The sequence below is a fragment of the Hippichthys cyanospilos genome, chromosome 15 (genome assembly GCF_059441005.1).
Source record: "Hippichthys cyanospilos isolate Australia breed blue-spotted pipefish chromosome 15, RoL_Hcya_1.0, whole genome shotgun sequence".
Classification (NCBI taxonomy): domain Eukaryota; kingdom Metazoa; phylum Chordata; class Actinopteri; order Syngnathiformes; family Syngnathidae; genus Hippichthys; species Hippichthys cyanospilos.
Window position 1 is genome coordinate 8,965,971 of NC_142383.1, and position 21,416 is coordinate 8,987,386.

At 38.5% G+C, this 21,416-nt stretch overlaps 1 protein-coding gene across 6 annotated transcripts in view; it reads right to left on the bottom strand.

Annotated features, from left to right (window-relative positions):
* palm2akap2 (PALM2 and AKAP2 fusion) overlaps positions 1 to 21,159 on the bottom strand; it is a 70,980-nt gene extending 49,821 nt beyond the window's left edge. For 2 of the 6 annotated variants that reach the window (XM_088435017.1, XM_088435016.1), the window contains exons 1-4: positions 21,035 to 21,159; positions 14,365 to 14,416; positions 4,353 to 4,433; positions 689 to 810 (exon numbers count right to left, since the gene is read on the bottom strand). In XM_088435017.1, coding sequence (XP_088291143.1) covers positions 689 to 810; positions 4,353 to 4,433; positions 14,365 to 14,416; positions 21,035 to 21,117 — 338 coding nt within the window. In that variant the 5' untranslated portion in view covers positions 21,118 to 21,159. Of the gene's footprint in view, positions 1 to 688; positions 811 to 4,352; positions 4,434 to 14,364; positions 14,431 to 18,831; positions 18,951 to 21,034 lie in introns of those variants that run through there. The other 4 variants (XM_088435021.1, XM_088435018.1, XM_088435019.1 and 1 more) reach the window with 4 other exon arrangements.
* Positions 21,160 to 21,416: the final 257 nt, after the last annotated feature.

The following is a 21,416-nucleotide window of genomic DNA, read 5'->3' on the forward strand; positions in this document are numbered from 1 at the left end:
TATATAAAGAAAAGGTGTGGTCGTATCCACATAAGCTACGCACCACAGCAAAGTGTCATGATGACAAAACCTGGCACTTTGTCATAGCGCCTGTGATTTCATGCACAGACTTCTGGAAATAAGTAACGACTCCACATTAATGCTTGATGGGATTCGGGTTGCTTCTCCCGAAGACATAAACGCAGGAAGTGCACACACCATTGCATCACTCGCTCCACTTCGTTCAGTCTTCTCAACACCTCACTAAATTGTCAATTACATCCCCCTTTCACTTGTCTCTCTTGCAACATGTTACTGTTTAGACATGCATGCCACTCTTATGCTATTGTTGTTTGTCCATCACCCTTTTTGGCTTCTTTTAAGAGCTGGTCCTGAAATACTTTAATAAAATACGAGCTATTCTCTAAACTTACTATACAGTGCTCACATTTCATTATGCATTTTAGTAAGTGGAGAATGTTTGTGATGTGCCACATGTAGCGTTACAAAATTAGAGCTCTATTTTAAGACCATAGTTGACACTTCAAATGCGGCTGATGTAATCAAAGTGACGCACGTTGCCCAATTTGTTAAGGGTTGATGCACTGCAATATGACGTTAAAGAATCCAAATATCCGCCGATTATCTCTAGCAGACAGTGTAGAAATGTAACGCAATTAAATATTTCAAATAATAAAGACAGCAATACCTTTGTATCATGTCTTCTAGCCTTCTCCCGTGCTCCTCATCCAGTTCCAGCTGTTTCCGCCTTGCCTCTTCTTGTTCTGCTGCCATTCCCTGGAGCAGCCATCGCTCCCGCATGGCTTTGGACTGCAAACAGAGGTAACGCAGGTGAGCATGTTCCTAAATATAGCCTAGCCAACCCTCACTGATAAGAACAGTTGGAAGTCATATCAGCAATTCAGCAACATCAAAGAAATATGAAGCAGATGGGCAAAAGGTAGTAAATGAGTTTGGTCTGTTAATGTTGAAATCATAAAAGCTAATGTTGTTTACTTGCCTCTTCAACTAAATTGTCTTGGTCTCTGTGTTGTTCCCACAAAAAAAGTTCACCATGAAAACCATGCCTCAACTATTCAAGTTTATTGTCCCACAATGAGTTGCCTGTCTCCAAATGTTAGAAATGACAATGTCAAATGTATGACAATGGCTGTACAAACACATTCACACAATGTAGAAATGAGTCCACCGTGTTATGCCACCTGTTGTCAGATTGTGACAGCTGATTTTGTTGGTTGTGTGTGTGCGTGTGAATGTGCTTGTGTGGTTAGTTCCCTTCCAAAACCATGCAAACCTCACATTCATCACATTTGTTGTGTGTGTGCTGTTCACATAATTTTAATTAAATGACTGTTGCCTTTTGCTATCACATTATACCAGTGTATGTTAAAATCCATTTAAAAAAATTGTCCTGTTTTCCATTTAAAAACCTCACAACCAAAAGAATCAGCATTTGAATCGAAGCTCGAGCTTTTCGACCTGGTGCTTGTTTGTTTGCTGGATACAAACAATTTCCAAAACCATGCATGTTAACTCATTCACGGCCATTGACAGATAAAGACGTCAAAGAGTCATTTTAACAGTGGACACGATTTATTGATCACTAAATTTCACATCTGAAAAATAGTTGCCAACATGTGCCGTGTTGTAACCGCTGCAAAACGTACCCCACAATGTCGGATGAAATACGGGAACAGCTGTTATTTCCTCTGTGATTCACCAGACAATTGCAATGCAATATGCTGGGGTTGAAATGTGTCCTTTAATAATTTGAGTACCGCAGTTAAAAAAAAAAAAAAAGCTTGGGTTTTGTTTTTCTTGCCCTGGATAGTCACATATAAAATAAGGTACATTTCAGAAACAACCTGTAAAGCTAATTGCAACACCAATTGTGAAAGCTTTGATTTGGGAGCTTATTTTATGTCATTTGTATAGACGGTAAACAAAGAATGTAACTGTACAGATAAGATTGTTTAAACACTGTGGAAAATGGCAATAAACACAAAGAGAAAGCCAACTTCAAAATATACTTTAATTTATTAAATGAGGACAAGGATGGATGAATAGAATATGGACACCAATGCCTTGATACACTTTTATTTTGAAGTTGTTTGCAGCAGCGTGTTGGAGCGCAACAGCTAGACTAGTTTTACTACTGCAACTGCCGACTCCAGATAAAAACAACACACCATTGTTCCAAAATTACATTCAATCCCCAATTCAGGGTGCTAACAAATGACTTAATTTAGCACAGACATATGGGACCTATTGCCAGTGTTTCCCGGTAGCTTGGGCTCAGTTATAGCTGTGTCTAGCATGAATTAGCATCTAGCTAGCAGTGCTCACATGCTCTATACAGTTTGGCGTGATAAACGTAAAGGACTGTACACTTTGATGCTGAGAGCCTGACATAGTTGGGGTACCTACTTGAACAAACCATGCAAACTCAAATGTGCCTTTTGAGCAAATGTGTTCCTGAGACCAAAATGTAATTGAATGTTTATAAGGATGAAAGTGGTGTTCTGCTTAGCACAGTTTAAATGCAAGGAAGGAAAAAAAATGTTAATCATCAAAAATTTATAAATATGTTGAAATGTTTTTTTGGTCTTCTGTGTTCACAATTGATTTTTACCAAGCAAAGGTATTTATTTTTATTTTCATCCAGATACTGAATATTCAATTACAACTCTCGGAGGACATCCAAACACCAAAAATAGTCAATAGCTGCAACCCTACAAAACACCACATATTCGCTTTTAGACCAAAGCATCCAATCTTAGAGGCCCAGCTGTCCTGATCAAATCACTGAGTTCCTGTCTCGTTTTCTTTTCTCGGGGCACAAGGCCCCTGGAGGGCATACTACAAAGCCCGCTTCTTGCTGCTTGGCCGCGTGGCACTCAGATGTAATGGCCATTTAATGGGACCGTGTGACCAGATGCTGATTAAATCAAGTCGGCTGGTGGTGTATGCATGAAAAGTAAACACAGCAGTGTGCTGACTCAAGAAGGGAGAGTTACGCTCCATATAGCAAGGTTTTTTTCACAACACTATTGATTAATTCATCAATTGGTTCAAAAGTATCATTTTACTGGCGCATGCTATGACTTTACATTTTTAAGCTTATGCATTAGAGACTACTCGTTCATAAATCTTGCAGCTGTGCCTTTATGTACCAGATGTCGTCAAATTTTGACTTGGAAATACTGGCAATAAAGCAAGTAGAAAATCAACATCTTTTGTGCTTCTGAAAATACTGTTTAAATTGATGTTAGTAATGGGGGGAATCTCAATACTTTTAAATTATTTAGGTGATGGCAAAACATAATGGAGTTGTGTTTGTATAGTTTGTGTGGCAAGGATTCTCTTGGGATCTCCTTGTGGTGGTTTTGTGCTTATGTATAATGTTCATGCTGCTGGAAAGCACTCCAGTTATGAACTTAATACAGTGCTTAAAATTTGATCCAATATCTTTATGACATTTTCACTGCTGGCCAAGTCAAAATGATTCTCTGAGGTCTACGGCTGTCAATGATAGTGAATAAGTTAATATTAAGTTCTTGTAGAAAAACACTGGGTGCATGCACCCCAGCATGAAGGACTCATTACGTCAAACACGACACTTTAACGACCAGAAACATAAGGTGTGCATGACTTCAATCAACAGTCTTCTGTCATTGTTTCCATTAGTGGGTGTTTAAAGATGCAAAGTACCAGTAGTCAGAAATCAAAATCACTAATAAAGGCCTCTTTTAGCCAAGTATGTAAAGGCCTTTAATTAGAGAAGGAATGTATTTTATTTGCACTGGCTGGATATATTTAGCTAAACAGGAACTCACAGCCATTTTCCCACACATTCTAAATCTCAGCAGCAATTGTAAAATAATTTACAGTGGTGGAGTCTAAACTTTGTAAAATTTATGATCTCATAATGCAGGTTGATGTACTTAATCTTGACAGTCGGTGTGATATATATTCTAAATAAGTTCAATAACCAGTAAATGGTGATATGGTTGACATTCACAACATAATTATTTTTCTCTATATGATTTGTCTAATGGTATTTGAAGTTTTGTTCATTAGTGTGAAGACATTTAAGTTTTTTTTTTATTTAAATTGTTCCCTATCGCTCTACTTTTAAAACTAATAATCTGTTAGGCATCTCGTTACTGCAATTAACTGGAACTTGTTTGAATAGTTATTCAAAAATGTAGCAATTTTTGATGTTATGTGTATACTGACACTGACTTTTATAGCATGACTGTAATACGCAATGAGATATTATAAACAATTTGTGTGAATTGAGTACAGGATGGTTGGGTCAAATAAACAAATAAAAAAACACACACACCAACCTTGAGATGTTGGAGCTGCAAAACCAAGTCATCGAGCTGACTTCTCTTGTCTTCAATCTCAGTTTGACGTCTTCGCTTGTCCTGTGTGACACACAACAGACATTATTGAACACCCACAATTGTTACATTCATCCATCCATCTTCTATACTGCCTAGGGTTTGTTGCTGAGCTAGAGCAGACATTCCAACTGACTTTGTGTAAAAAGCTGGATCCACATTATCAGCAAATCGCAAATATAGAATAGTTATACAGCCTATTATCACCTAAGGAAAGTTTAGGGCCTTCAACAAAGCTAAAAAGCATGTTTTTAGAATCTGGAAGGAATTCTGGGTACTAAAGACAACACATAAAATAACATGCAAACCTCACACAGGAAAGCTGGAAATTGGATTAATACCTGCAGCCTCAGAACCCTTTTGCCAAAGTTGTTAGTACAGTAATTGTCAATGCTCCAGAGAGAAGTTTAAATACTTAAGCAAATGGAAACAATGACGCATTCTAAAGAACAGTGTGAAAAATGTTGCAGGATGGAAGTGAAGTACTGGAGGGCAAAGTCTAAGGATTCACCTGTTATCTCAAGATGAATAAGGCAATTCAGTCCTCTAAAAAGAGAAACCAGAGGTTGACCTTAAATTGGGGAAAATGTCCTGGGCACAAATGGACATAAACGAGAACAAAGTGAGAAAAAAAAAGGAGAAGATGAAGGCAATGTGAAGTAGCTGTCGATGAAAATACGTGGGAATGTAAACAAGATGGCCTAGCCCAGCCAGGAGTAGAAGGGCATGGGAGTTTGTGGACATCTCTTTCACACTCACACATTTCCTGTTTGCTTTAAATAACCACAGAAAATCCCCCAAATGTACATGAATGTTAAGGCCTTTCATAGACATTTCTGGAGTAAAAACCAACGGGAGAATAACTTCTATGGAAAGAAAAAAAGTTGGTGCGTAACACTACTACTACTACTACTACTACAACTGCTACTACTACTATTACTAATACTACTACTAATAATAATAAAAATAACACAGTGTAAAGATGACAAGAAGCGAAGACTAATACAATAATATTAGAAGAAAAACAGAAGAATGAGAAAAGGACAAAAGAAAAGTAGGTAAAGAAAAAAGAAGATGAAGAAAAAGATAAAGACATGAAGAAAAAGACAATCAGGAAAAGAAGAAAAAGAAGGAAACAAGGTGAACAAACAATGAATTGCAGATAAAGAAAACAGAAAAGAAAAATATTTAAAACAAAAAGGACAGAGAAAAAGTGAAAAATGAAGAAAAGTAGAAAAAAAGCAGAGGAAAAAGGAAATATGAAAAATGAATCAGATGAAGAAAATAAAGAATCAAACAGAGAAGAATCAAAAAATAAATTAGGAAGAAGGAAAATCAACAAAGAAAAAGAAAATAAGAACAAGAAAAGAGAAATGAAGATGAAGAAAAGAAAAAAAGACAAAAACAAGAAAAAGGAACATGAAGAACAGAGGGAAAAATGAAGAAACAATAAGAAATGAAAAAAAGAAAAAAGAAAAGAAGAAAAAAGGGACACTCGAGTAAAATCCAAATGTTCAGTACTATTATAACCTGGCAAAGCGACTAGCACAAAACCATTTAGTGCTGAGTCTGCTCTTCCCACCCTTTCATTTTGTGCTTAAATTGAATGTTTTGTTAGTCCACTGACATACTACTTTTTTGCTCTCCTGCCTCCACTTGTTCGTTTGCCAATAAAACAGGGATGGACCAAAACTTTAAACAATAGATAGGGCAAATCAATGCGATGCATGAAAACAACTTCGCTTTATCAGGTTTGCTGAAAGAAAAGGCCATGATGTAATGGAAAGGAACTAAGTGCCACAGAGGGTATAAGGGGGCGGAGGGGCACGAGAGGGTAGTCTCGTAGGAAAAGTTGACACTGCGTCTACATTGGCTGCAGTACAATGCAATATAATCTGCACCACGTAAAACAAACTCTCATATATACGCTCACAAAAACACCTCCAAGAGGGGCAAAAATCTGCTTTTGTGGTTCTTCTGGTAGCAAAATTACCAGTAGTGCTTCTGTTGTACTTGAGCAGGGCTGGACTGGCCATCTGGCATAGAGGGCAGCTACCCGGTGAGTCAGTGTCTTTTGGGGCCAATGCATTTAATTATTATTTTTCTCCAATTTTCCTCAAGAGATCGGTTGCCAGTTTGTGTTTTAAAGTTTGAACTGACGTAAACAGGCACAAAAGCTCATCAAATTTTACACACTCATTGTGCCGGGTGAAAGATTTTACATTTTATAGTTTTCATAAACAACAAAAACATAACGGCTCTGTAGCGTCACCGAGAGCTGGAAAAAAGTATATAAATAAAAAACTCTGGTATATTTCACTCCTGTCTTAGGCCTATGAAAAATGGTAGGCACATGTAGTACCCCAAGACAAACAAAAAATGTCCAAGCATGTACAGAATAATGTATGAGCTTTAAATTTTGGCCCATTTTTTGACATTTACAGGAATACTTTTGGCCCCTTGTCCTAGACCTGTTCATCTGATTAACTTCAAATTTGGGCTGTACCATCTCAAGACTTGTGACAACCAATTGAAATTTTGAAATACTACATGACGAGACATCAAATTTTGCGTTTCCTATTTCCTCTGCCATGAAAAATGAAACGTCTAGTAACTCAGCTGCAGAGGTTTTTCCCCAGAGAGCACACCATCCTCCTCCTCGGGAAAATATGTTGACATTCTTCAAGACACATTAATAGCTTCCCACAATCTGAGTCAAACTTGGCTTGAACTAATAGTCGGCTCTAAAACACAGATAACCACTTGTTCCGCTACTGGTAACACGCAGAAGGAATAAAAAAGCGAAATAAAAATGAAATGAAATTTCTTCAACAGAACTTCAATTCCATTTTAGAAATCAAGAAGAGGAAAGTCTAAACACGGTCTTCCGAGATTTCCATTGTTGCCTCTTACACTCTATAGTTAATCATTCACTAGAGGGGTATCAAATCTCTCATTCAAACATTGATGATTCAACAATAAATAATTTTGTGTTATACTGTAAAGTATTTAGTATATTACATTCTAGAAACCATCAATTGAGATCAATTCGTACCCCACATCATAAGAGGTAGGACGCAGATGCTTCACATTCTGGACATTCCAACACACCTAAAAGAAACATCTCCCTGAAAAAAGATCTTCTTCCATTGAGCCAAATGCCAAAGAGTGCAAAGCCCAAAATGGATCTTGATGGCAAATACCACAAATCCAAATGTATAATTCTCTTCATGATCAATTCTTACGACAAGAAATATTAAATCAATCAATAATAAAACATCAAGACCCAATCATCCATTATTCCAATTTCTCCTATGGCTTTCACATTCATAGACGCAACTGTTCAGCAGGCCCAAAACAGCAGCTGCTAATTTTGGATGGCATGTCATGTCTGTCGTGCCTGAGACACTCTACTACCAACAAACTAACCTCTCACCCTATCTCTATTGCCTGTACCGTATTCAGTGACTTTGCCCCAAGCGGTCAAACTCCCACACACATTAATGAACTACTCATAAAAAAGTGGGCATCTTGTTAGCATGTATGTTCTGCTACTACTAAAAAATGCAAACTGCCAGTTGTGTTGTTCTACATTTCCAAGTATTCAAAGAGTAAACCACCTATTGAATACATCAATTTAAAATGAAATTAATGTACATGGTGAACTGATGTATCGTGTTACGAGATTATAGTGATGTATAGTGTTACGAGATTAATTCGTTCTGCGGTTGGGCTCGTAAGGCGAATTCACCATATGGCGGCCTATCCAAACCTATGTTAAATAGCTAATGCATTTAGAACCCCAGGCAAAAACTTCAAAATTGTACATACATATTAAAAATTGGTACCAAAATAGTATAGTAAGTGCTTTGTGTATATGTAATATACATGTATACATTCAGAAAACATCATTAATAAAAAATATAGAGGTTTTAATTCAAGTTTGAATTAAGCAGTAAAATGCACTATAAATACGGTTTTGTAACCACTCACGATAGAACAAAGCTTTACATCCATCATATTATGCTCATATTATGCTTGCTAGTTCCAAGCTAATGAACAAAGGTATCTTCAGTAAAACGCCCAAGTTTTCAAACCCCCTTCTTGCTACCATGGCGAAAGAACAACAGCAACAAAATGGTTCACTACCTACGTATATGAGCTTCCTAACTGATTACATATCAGCTTAATATAATGCTTATTTGCTGGCAAAAACATGCGTAAACACTTCACATACCTAAACTCACATGATCACACCTCCTTGATAACAATATGCTATAAAAAACATTTGAGTCAAATAGGAAAATTCTGTCTCCATCAAACGAATCGTCAATCCACTGATTCGTTCCATGCTAAAAAGATAGATACAAGAGATAAGACAAACAATGAGATACACAGTGTATATCAAAGTATAACAGTTTTTGCTTCCACTGATTTACCAACTAAATACTCTCCAGCGAATTTGTTAGTATTACAACCTGAATTGTAAACACTCTTCATATTTTCAGAGTAATAAAACCAGACCTTATTGTTCATGCATATCTTTTTAAAGGCTGATATTTTGGTATCATACATTGATTGTATGATACTGAGCCAACGTAATGTTGTCATTTGTAAACATTTTTTTATGCAAAAGTAACACTGAAGATTTCAATATTGATCCAAATGACTCATGGATAGGCCTTAACTATTTATCCATTGTTAGGGAAACTGCACTGACATTGGTGCTGACAGCAAAGCCCCCATTTCCATTTACTACTTCTGACGCAGTACATTACTCCGCCCCTCCAGTGCAAACCAGTCACAAATCACAACACGTGCATCCCCCTCCGTCTCACTCTGTTCCACTTACTTCCCGCTGTAAGACCTCCACTAAGTGGATCCAGAAATTGTCCAGCATCCGTTACGATCACTACTTAGACTGGGAGCAATCTGTGGTTGAACCTGGGTGCCTTAGCAGTTAAAGCGTCATTATTTTTACAAGCTTGTAAATATGAGTATTCTAAAGGTCGGCTATTTTATCTAAAACTTTGATCCCCCGCAGTTCCTGTCTCGCGGTCGGTGCCTGCAGACGTCATACCTCCCAAAATGTACACATAGGAAAAATGATTGTGGCATGTTTAAGGATAGCTTAAAGTCCAAAGTGCTGAGGTCATTTGTGTAAACATGTCCCAGACACAGCAGCGTGTTCACACATTTGCCGTGGATTTGCAGTGTAACCTCCCATGCAGCTTCTTGCACCATGGGCAATAGCTAATTAAAAAGCAGTAGCACTCACCATTCATTGGTTGATCTTCAAACCACATACACACACTCACACACATATCCAAACACATACAGACCCACACATGTAATCAGTTCTTTAGGAAACCCTGACCAGACTCTACTCCCTCAACTACTATAATTGAATGTTTAAGCCATGCCAATTACAGGCCTGAACTTAAAAGCATGACATCAACTTAATCTGAACAATTAGTAACCACAGAAACCGGCATCGTTGGCATCTGATAGGCTGTAATCACTATCAGACAGTGGGAATTCGAATCTGCGTTTGACAGCAAACAGATTGATGAGCAAACACGTCGCATCATCTGCATTACTTTATGACCCATGCTAAAATATGAGCCTGACATAATATTTGATTAACCTACAAACTTTCTGAGTGTACAACTTAAATACAAATTGGTTTCATGTTTTTTTGTTCTGTGTAACATATGTCTATGAAATAGAGTTATCCAAAATATGACATAAGTATGTTAAAGGTTAGCAGTGCTTCGAAAGCAGACTGACGGATTGATTGTATTCGGAATTTGCATTTTGTGGACAAGGCAGGGCCCCCAACTGCTTAGGGCACTGTTTGTGTGCAATGCTCTAATTCAGACATATTTCCATTAAGTGCATGTCTGTATTATCCAAATAGTGCATGTCTAAATCTCTGGCACTGTTCCCCACAAGTTGGTTCTGTGGTCTGGAAAAAGGGGATATTATGGAAATTTCGTTTTTCCCTAACGAGCGCAATAAGACATCGGCTAGCACCCCTAGTCGTGATGGTGGTACACCTCACAAGCAGACATGTGCAGAGGCTTATTTGAATGAGACAGAATTCCCTTCTTACAAATAGAGTGTAGAATTCAGTGAGTTATTAGATTTCACGTCTTTTACAATTAATGTTTTCATTGTTAATATTTAGTTTTAGTAATACATGCATGTCGCTTCTAGAAAGTTGTCAACCATAGTTAGGGCTGCGGCTATCGAGTATTTTTGATTCCTGTATCCAACGGACAATTCCAATTAAACAGCAGATTGTAAAAAAAAAAAAAATACCTTGGTGAAATCTAATTGTACACACTAAATGACAAATCTCTACTTGATTATAAATGAACAACTGTTATACACTTCTGATGATCAGATTATATATATTTTTTTGATAAATTTAAACTGTGCTTAGCAGTACATGAATTTCCTCATCCTGGTCCAAATCTCTCCACAGAAATTTTGGTCTACAAGGTGAATTTTCTGACTGAAACAGCAGAGTTGAGTCAGCATGGTGTGATAAAAAGTGATCAGCAGGAACAGCGACTGTCAGGTTGTCAGTTACAAAGTGTGCACAGTCATTTGCACACCAGCCCACATGGAGCACTCTAGTGCGGCTAATTTATGCTAAGCGCAGCTATAACTGAACCCGACCCACCAGTAAACAAGTGCCGTATGTCAAGGGAAATGTCAGCGTAATTAAGTCATTTGTTAGGGCTGTGAATAGGCGATGAAACGTTATTTTGGAATCAAGTTGTGGTGTTTGTATTGGGAGTCAGGAGCAACAGTTGCAATGGAAAGACTAGTCAAGCTGTGATGCCGAGATACACTGCTGGAAACAACTTATAAAAGTGTATCAAGGGTTTTGTGTTCATACATTATTTTAAACTAAGGTTCATTTTGATGTTGGCCTTCTCATTTTGATTTCGGTATGGTTTACTGTCATTCATACATCCATTTTATATAGCAGCTTATCCTCACAAGGGTCGCAGGCTTGCTGGCGCCTATCCCAGCTGACTACAAAAAACTATTGCTGCAACTGTTCTAACGATTTGTTTTTCTGATTTATACACTAATAAGTGAGTATCCTGAGGAAGAAAGAATCGAGGTACTCAACTTACTCAAGGACTCTAAGCCCTTGTTTTAACTACATTACGAACATTTCCAAACACTGAAGATTGTGGCATCATGCAATATTCACATCTTGCTGGATATGGAATGGAAACTAAGGAATCTAGCATTTCTCATCTCATTTCTTTATAGTTGTATCCAACTTTCTAGTAATATCCTCAAGCGCAAAATGTGAAGCGTTAACTTGTTCAGATGGCTTACTTACTAAACCTTTGAAGTGCTCGCAAGGACATAATAGTGTTGACAGCTATGTCATATTTATTGTGAATCTGTACGAGTAAAACGTATCTAACCATTAGCGCACTGCTTTATTCATGAGTTAGCCACCATGAGGTCCTCTCTGTGGTACATGGACATTATGCTTGCAGCTGTCCACTACCTCGCGGAGGCTTTCTATTTAAATGGATGAAATATGACAAGGGTTTGGCGGCGAGGTGGTACATGTGGTTAGCGCATTTGCCTCACACTGGTCTGAATCTTGGCTTAGGCCTTCCTGAGTTTTCTCTGGGTCCGACTTTTAATTGTGAATGTGAGTTTGACTAGCTGCCTGTAATATGTGCCCTGAAATTCACTGTTGACCAGCCCAGGGTGTACAGCTCAATTGAAACCCTGATCAGGATTAGCACTAGTAAAATAATGGATTTAGGAACAAACTTTGTGTACTATTTAATAAATGCAATGACAGATTTATGGGCTGTATTTGTGATCAATAAAGAGGTGTGACTGGTCTCTATGCTTGGCTCTTACCCTATAATAAGTCTTCCAGCTGGCTAAAGAAGTGACGAAAACATACACTGATGTGGGCGATAATGAAATTTTAAGACTATGAATAATTGATGTAATCATTGGCTCGTCAGCTGCAGAGTACTCACACAGCTCTCAATAAGGGTGCACTGATGCTCAGTCAAACAAACGTTTGATTATTTTAAAAAGATGGAAAAATAAAGTCTGACGTTAGTGTTCAATGCACTTACTGTGTTAAGCATTTCTCAAATTCCAGTATGCATCGGGGGATGCTTGCAGTTTATTTGTGTTATCTTTCCTCATCCACTTGATTGGCTCCTGTATTTGCATTGGACCTGCCATGCTTAACACAATTTTAAGGCTTACAGAGTGCTTAGCGGCCTTAGAGAATTGTCAGCAGTGGAATAGTAACCCTCTGTTGGGATTGCTTGAGAGCCATTAGTGCTGTTACTGACTTTGGGAGAAGACAGACTGATTTACAAGCATCCAAAGGCAAAATGTTCTTTATATCACAGTTTAGCACATCCAGCAGAACCTCAAAGAGGATATTTCTACTATGACTGCAAGGCACAAGTCTTTGTAGGGGAAAGTTTACAACAGCTGCCACTAAAATCCGCATGCTTTGCAAAATCATTTTGTTTTTCTTGGCTGTGTGCATCACCAAGTATAAAATTTTCTACCAATGGGAACTTTCCACTTGGTTTTCTAACATGCCAAGCTGGTGGACATAAATGAGGCCTGGTATGGCTGCCATTTTTCAAAGCAGCTAAAATAGTTTATCTGCAGCAGCCGCTGCTACTGCTGTTCCCCTTACTTGCATGTTATGGGAATGTGTGTGTTCCTGTGCTTCATTTAGAGTGTGTGGTATGCTTTGGTTCTTGCTGGTGCCAAATTTAGTCACAGGCAAGAACCCCAGGTCTGTCTGTTGCTCTGAAGCCCTATCAGCAGACAGCCCAACACTTCCCCAGATGCCTTGGTCCTTGACTTCAAAACACATCAATAGAAAAAAAAAAGTTGCATTTCCATCAAGCAACTTAAAAAAAAATAAATAAATCAATATTGTCACCCCTTTCGAGGCATAGTCAACTTCAATTATTATTTTGCCTTTTTTATTATTACATGTTTGATCTACTACCATTCAAATTTAGCTAAACAACTAATTAGGACATGCCTAATGGTATGTATTTAATTCCTTCAATGCCAGACTTGCCCAAATGTCAACGGTAGTTTTATTTTTCTTTCAATCACAGTGAATTTGTTAACTTATTCGCTGCCAGCCCAGTAAAAAGGGATCTTTGATGTCTATAGCCATCAATGACAGTGAAAGAGTTAAGAAATATTTGCATTGGTTGACAAAGTTTTCATATAAAATTCATGCTGTGCTTCTGCTTCAGACATCACCTTCACCACTCTGGTTTGAAAATGAACTCTCAACATTGTCAAGATAGTAAACATCAAAGATTACTTTGGTTTAATAAACAAGTTACTGACAACAAAGGTGTATTTTTCCAAATCCACTGTGATTGATTCTTCACATCAAAATCTGGTCACTGCAGATGTCAATGTCAAATTTGTGTGATTGTACCTATATATCCACTTGTCATTGGAGTCTATATAATGCACATAGTTTCCATTTCGGACACAAGCATTCTGGACTTTTTGAACATTTAAAAAAATCATAAATGCAATTGTACAACATACACATACCAGTCATTATTACTTTGAAGTAAAGCTGTTCTTGCACTTCTAAAACCTTCAAACATAACACACACACACCATTTCCTTGTTTTCTGTTCTACAGACTGAATAATTGCATCAAATTGAAGCAGTTGAAACATGGATGAATGTAGCGGCGGATGAGAGGTAGCTTAGTGAAAGAGCCTGAAGGACTTCAAAGGTGCTTCATAGATGGCAAAGTGCAAAGCAGACAAGTAGATGAAAAGTGAGACATCCATCTGTGAGTTTGAGCCATTCAATGGCAAACAAACAGAAGAACAAGGCAACACAAAAAGGTGAGCGGAAATAGTTTGAAGGCACTTTGACTTACCGCCAAGGCCTGCAGCCTCTCTTTGTGGAGCTGAGCCTCCTCACACGACATCCTGAGAGGGGAAAGCAGGGGAGAGGGGAGGTGGGGAAGGTGAGAGGAGAACAAGAGGTGAGACCTCGGGAGAATTGGGGTCTTAAATGTGAGAGACTCTGATGGAGGGTCAAGGGGTAGAGCAGAGAGGGCACGGACAAAGTCCTTCCTCCGGAATAATCCAACAGACAGTAGACAGTAAGAAAAGATCTCTCATTCACTGGCCATGAGTCTCCCACTCTGTCGAGATCACCCACTCTTTCTTTTGGGCCACTGTCTCTCCTCCCATTCGCTCCATGCTTCCCTCCCTCTCTCTTTTTTAGGCAAGAGCCATGTGTGATTAAACAGCTGGGAGGAGCAGCTGAGAGAGAGGGAGGGTGGTAACAGTGTAAGCGACAGGGTGAGACAAGAGTGAACCAGACTAGAAATAAGGGTTACGAAAAATAAACATATCGGGGAAATACTGTTTTACATAACTTTTACTTTTTGTTGGCTCTGATACTGGACCAATAGGTCTTTTGCGCCTGTCTTTTGGCATGTAAAGCATCATCCACTGTTGATTTTTTCATCCAGGGTGCACAGCATAGCTTCTGCTGCTATTTATTTGAGTGGTTTTGACATGCAGGTCTTGTTGGAGAGGATAGAAAATACAACTGCATCAATCTGGGTGCCATCACTTGGCATTGCTCTTGGCTTGCAACAGTGGAAAGATGAAACAAATAATTTTCCTGTTAGAATAGAATAGAACAGAACAGAATAGAATAACTATGTACAATATTGATATTTGTACTTTTATACTATTGATACTTTTGTTGTTGTCCGAAGCGTTAATAGCTCTCTGGGAGAAAGAACTTTTCATAAGTCTGTTTTCCAGATTTTATGAGCACTGCAATGCCGATTAGAGGGCAAGTTTGAAAGCTTGATGACCATGTGGTGTGTGTTGAGGATAAAACTTAGCATTTTTAGCTTTATTAAACTCTGGAACTGCATTTGTACTGTTACATGTAACTAATGACAATGTTTATCAATATAGAACTTTTGCAAAGGACTCAGCATATTACATGACAGATCTACAAATGAGTTGCTTCATGTTTCAATTAAGTTTCCCTTAATTTTAAAATGAAATTGTACTGTTCCTATCTCAGTATTGAACTGCATTGTAAAACCACAGTGCAAGTCCTTTTTCTTTTACAACACATATTAAAAGGAAACACCAGACTTAATACAGTGAAACATCTGTGTAACTCAATGACACATCAATAGATCAGGGACATCAGTTAATAATCAACCAACCAACTCATTGTTGGTACTTTCCAAATTTTGTGATAAATATACTATTCTTGGCCTCCAAAATAACATGTACAAACATTTCCAGATGCAACACCCTCATCAGTAGTAATTGTGAGGCTGACATCATTTAGTGCCCTCCAAATCTGGACTCCAATTCCTAGGTGAATGGCTCTGCCAATAAATCCAAGTGCCAGACAGGCTTGTATTAGCCTGAAAGTGTAAGTGATGTCATTTAACCGCTGTAACAATAGCTCATTGTTGAATTAGATTACGTACATCAGAAGACTAAGACTTTTGAATGCATCACAGTTTTGATTACATTTTTAAAATCAGACCCTTAAAACGGTGAGATGACGTTCTCCTTTATTTTGTTCATTTGAGACCATCCTCTATCAATAATTGCATACATTGTTTTTCTAGATCCTTCCTCCCTAGATGCCTATACCTGTCTCCTCCTCAATATTTGCTTCTTCTCACTTTCTTTTCAACCCTCCTTCATTCCTTTTGCTACTTTCTCTCCCTTCTTCCAGAGTCTGACATCCTTATAAGGGAAAAGAACAGCCGTCGTGCCGGTAGACTCACTGGGGAATACAGAAGCATGTAACACACATACACACATATACACTAACCCTGTACATGCAAACACAATCTGACACAACAGACTTTGGCTAATGTGGAAAAACAACACAAAACATGACTGCAGTTGGAAAGTAGCTGTCCTGTACTGGGCTGCTTCGAGGGACCAATAAATTTAAAAAATGTTCTCAGTGAATCTTGGGATGAAGAAAGGTAAAGATATTACAGTGCCTTGAGGTACAAGAGACCTGACTTGCATGTTTTATTTTTTGTTTTTTTTAGATACAAGCAGTCGTTCTGCCAATGTTTTGCTTTGACTTGAAAACAATCATTTGAGACGTGAAGGCTGTTTAGTGGCAGTGACCTCAACTCAGGTCACTTTACAACCGGTAACAGTTTATAGAAGAAAGTGACAATTCTTCAAAACAAAAGTTTAGTTCGCTTCAAACTAAATATGGATGTTTAGCACCACTTTTTTCAGAGCGATATGAGTACTTAATTCTTGAGTAGTCACAAATACCGACACAAAGTATCAATAGCACACTGGTATTCACAATGATTAAAGCAATAAAACTCAGTTCAAGTAGTTGGCTCACACAATGTTGGTTAATTCATTGTAAAAATATCTCGCGTGGTTTTGGGCTTGTGTTGTAGTTGCTAGGTGACAGTTGGGAGCCGATGTTCATCAAGTAACTCAGCTAAAACTGATAACACCCCCACTATAACATGTTATTTTTTGCGAAATTGGCCGTACATCTTTTACCTTTTATTCTAATTTCTTGAACATGTTCTCCTTATCTGCTTTACAATTTGACAAAATAAGGTTATGCAGCTGTGATGGTACTAATGAAACTGTATCTGTCCTGAGACATGCACATATAGACTATTAGTGTTTCATAACCAGACTGATAGACAGCTGTGCAGCAGTCTGCCTTGAAAGCGCACAACTATCGTAGACTTGAGTCTGTCTTTTCTCTGCAACCTGGATTAACACCAATAACACGATGAGTCTGTTTGGCCTGCGCACGCTGTCATTCTCAACAAGCATCTTCTATTCATCACAACCTTTTCAACTCCCCAGACCATATTCTCCTGTTTCGATACAGTCATGCACCCTTCTTCGTCATCTCGGAAAGTTCTGCCAGCTTCACCCCCACCTCTCACCAAACTTCATTCTGGCGTCAGTTTCATAGTTGCCCACCTCCAGAGACAACAGTATCATTGTTCGTCTGCATCGCCACGACGACACAATGACCTCACTGCAGAGTCAGCCGAGCTCCGCCCACCCTCAATCCCGACTCGGATGTAATGGCCTCCAGATGTGGAACCAAAAGCAGAATAACACACACACAAGCACACACACACACAAATAGAAAAAAAAAAGACATGCACAGAGTGTAATGAAGAAAGGGGGGCTTAATAAATATCTACAAATAAAGTAAATTGCACAAGCTTGAATGTGTGTGAGTAAATGCTTAACCTCAAGCAGCTATGTTTCTGCTAATGAGGCTGCCAGAGCTTGATCCCATGTATATTTTATACATCACAGAGGCCAAGTTGTTTACATGTGACACCACTTCATGTCATCTTCTGCTTTCATAGTATACATAGGAACGCAATCAGGAAGTTTAAACAAATCTGGAAGCATTTATTTGAAGTTTTGTGTAATTATCTGCTTAAAATGTACGCAACACTAAAATGTGCAGGTCAGGGCTGAAAGAATCTGATAGTGAGCCACTTGCATCCCCACAGGCGTGTAAAATGGGAGTTATGCTAGTAGAGGCTTGCATGAAGGTCAGAACATTGATTTCAGTGTAAAATTGTACTATGCAATTAAGTATGGAGAATGTTGACAGCCATAAAGTCACACTGTAACTCCAAAATGTCTCTCTGGGTAGGTATGGTACGACAAGTTTCCATTAGATACATCTCTCAATATAATGTCACGCTGTTCTACAGCACAGCAAATTACAACCAACCAATTCCTAATGGAAATAAGTATATTCAGCAACAAATGAACAGTGACAGCCCAATTTCGATGGGATAGGCTCTAGTCTACCATTGACCCTAATGGACCCATGCAGTAAAAAACGGAATTTTAAACTAGTCTTCCTAATTTACATTTAAAAAGAAATACACGGACATTTTTTATACTGTATGCTGTAAGTTTTTGCTGTTAATGAAAACTAAGTGTTAAATGAACTGTGGCGATGCAAAAGTGGCCCAAGTCTGTCTGCAGAAAAACACTGCAAAAATTAAAGTAAAAATAATAATGGATTATTGATTCTGTCTTGTCACAGCCATACGAATATATCCGGTAATGGCGTGATACAGTCCACCCACAAAGCATCTCCCACTCATCTCGTCTTACTTACTACAGCATCACAGTGGCCACTTTACATTCTCAATTTCAAAAACACATTTTGAAACGGAGTGAATAAAGGCATACATTTCGTGTTGATGTCGGGGCCTAAAAAGTCGTTTACTTTTGATGATGTCAAACAGTTGAGCCCAAATGGCAAAATTAAAAAAATAAAATTGCATGTTGGGAAAACATAAAGAAAGACTCACCACATAAATCCATTATAATGGTGCAAATATATAACCACCAGGTTTTCTTTAGTATTACGACAAACTTGAGGAATTCAATCTGGGTGATAGGCTCTTTCGAGACTAACCCTCTGTGAGGCTAACATAATCAACATTTTAAGGCTGTTAGCATAACAACGTAACGGAGTAAACACAACCCAGAATGCACCTGCATTCTTAAAGAGACAGTAACACTCTGTGGTGCCATTCACAGGTACCATTTAGTCCCATCCATCCATTTTCTAGAGCCGCTTATCCTCACAAGGGTCACAGGCTTGCTGGTGCCTATCCCAGCTGACTTCGGGCAGTAGGCGGGTGACACCCTGAACTGATAGCCAGCCGTTTGCAGGGCAGACAGAGACTAACATCCATTCACGCACCCAGTCACACCTAGGGACAGTTTAGTGTCTCCAATACACTCGCTTTGCATGTTTTTGGAGTGAGGGAGGAAGCCGGAGTGTCGGCACAGAACCCACGCGGGCTCGGGGAGAATATGCAAACCCCAAACAGGAAGGCCACCGAGCTGCTCCCCATTTACTTCCACATAAAAAAAAGGAAATATATAAAATAACATTAGTGCTTAGTGGGTTATTTAAAAAAGTAGTACTATTAATCTTTTCAACTTCATACTATATAACATTGTTTTTCTTTATGTGCAAAGGAAGATTGATGAATGTCATTGTTATAAATATCATTACATGAATGGAAAGAAGCTGTTGATCAAGTTAATTTTGGGCTCTTATGTGTTTCATTGCGAAGTACTTTATTCTTTGGTACCTTAGAAAAAGTCTTTATTTATTTGTTTCGATGACAAAACACTCTACGGCATATGTTACATGATGACGATTAATATGACACCAGATGGAACTAGAAAAGTACTTGTGAGAGCAAAACCTCCCTCGTTCATGTGTTGGATCAGCTCCAAAATTGTATATTGCATTATTTATTTAAAAATTAATTATGTGAAAATGTGATCTGCTCCACCCTCTGCACATAATTGTATGGTCTTATCATTCAGTTGTGTTTGTAAAGTGAGTATTTAAAGGATAATTTACTTATTTGGCCATTTTTTTGTTGGTAAATACTTGATATTTTGTCATTTTGGTGACTAAAATATGTTTATGTACAAAGAATATATTTAAAAACATATTTTGTCGCTTAATGTTGATTGTAAATGACATTGCATGTGCACAGGTAACAATCAATCATGGCTCAGCTTGCATCACTTTGATCAAATACAGAAAACAGGTTAGTTGTTATTGTTTGTTAAACTGGGCCTTGAGCATATCTGATGTAATTTTCAGTCATCAACAAATGTCAAAATATAATTTAGTTATCAAAATAAGAATGTTCCAATTACGTTTTTTTTTTGCATCCAAATCTGGGTCCGAGTCACCTGATTTTGAAGATCTGTCACCATCAAGTCTCTAAACAATACAACAACAATGTATTGAGGAGAGAAAAAAAAGAACATTCCAATTGTCATTTCTTAAGTAAACTACCCAGCATGAGACATTTGATATGGCGAGTGGAGCAGTGGTTTAAATCAAGTAAAACTTTTAAATATTTTTTTTGGGGGGGACATATCATGATGTGGAAAATTACATGATTTCTGATCACTTTATCGGATCATCCATGACCAAAATAATTATAGACAAAATATTATCTTTCAGGACATTTGGTAGCCCCAATCAATCGTTTGCTTTTGCCTGATGGTAACTCCATCCCTGACTACAGAGAAAAATACATAGACTTCAAACACGCATAAATGTAATGAATGAATCGGCCTGCAGCTGTGCTGACACAAGTATGTTGGAGGAAGACTGCAGCCTGTACATTGTCAGTGCTGAACCTGCAAAATTACACACACCCTCAATCACACACACACTCACAGCACTGTATTATGGTCTTTGTGCCATAGATAGATATGTCCAAGAAAAGGACACGTACATGACACATCTTATGACAGATTATACTTTGCTGATTGTACATGAGGCAAGGCTAGGGAGGAGTGTACACCGTGTCTCCTCTCCAGTCATGACTGAGCAGCCTCACCATGACGGGGCTCCGGTTCCCATGACAACCCCTGTCAAATGGAAGGGCGAGAGATGGAGGAGTACGTGCAGGGAGAGGCGAGATGAAGCGAAAGAGATGGATGGGGATGAATGATGAAGTGTCTACTCACCGTATCGATGCAGTGCCGTTGCTCTGCAGTGGTGTCTCCGACATCAAGGCTGCAACACCCTCTGCTCTTCTTCTCATCTCCATCCCCCCGCTCTACTTCCACTGACCGATGCCGTCTTTTTTTAACAGAGTTGTCTTCCTTCCTTTTCCTCCTCCTCCTCCTCCTCCTTCCTCCTGCCTTTTGGTGAATCTTCGTCACGCTAACCGTCAGTGGAGCTGCCGCAGCTCCTGCATCGCCCTGCTCCAGAAGGGATGGAGGGGAGCACACTGTGTGTGCATGAGAGAGAAAGCATTATCAGGGTCACTTGTATGTCAAAACATGCAGGATGTGCAGAAAATTCTCTTCCGCTCCATTGGTAGATGCCTTGGTTTCAAAAGAGTAT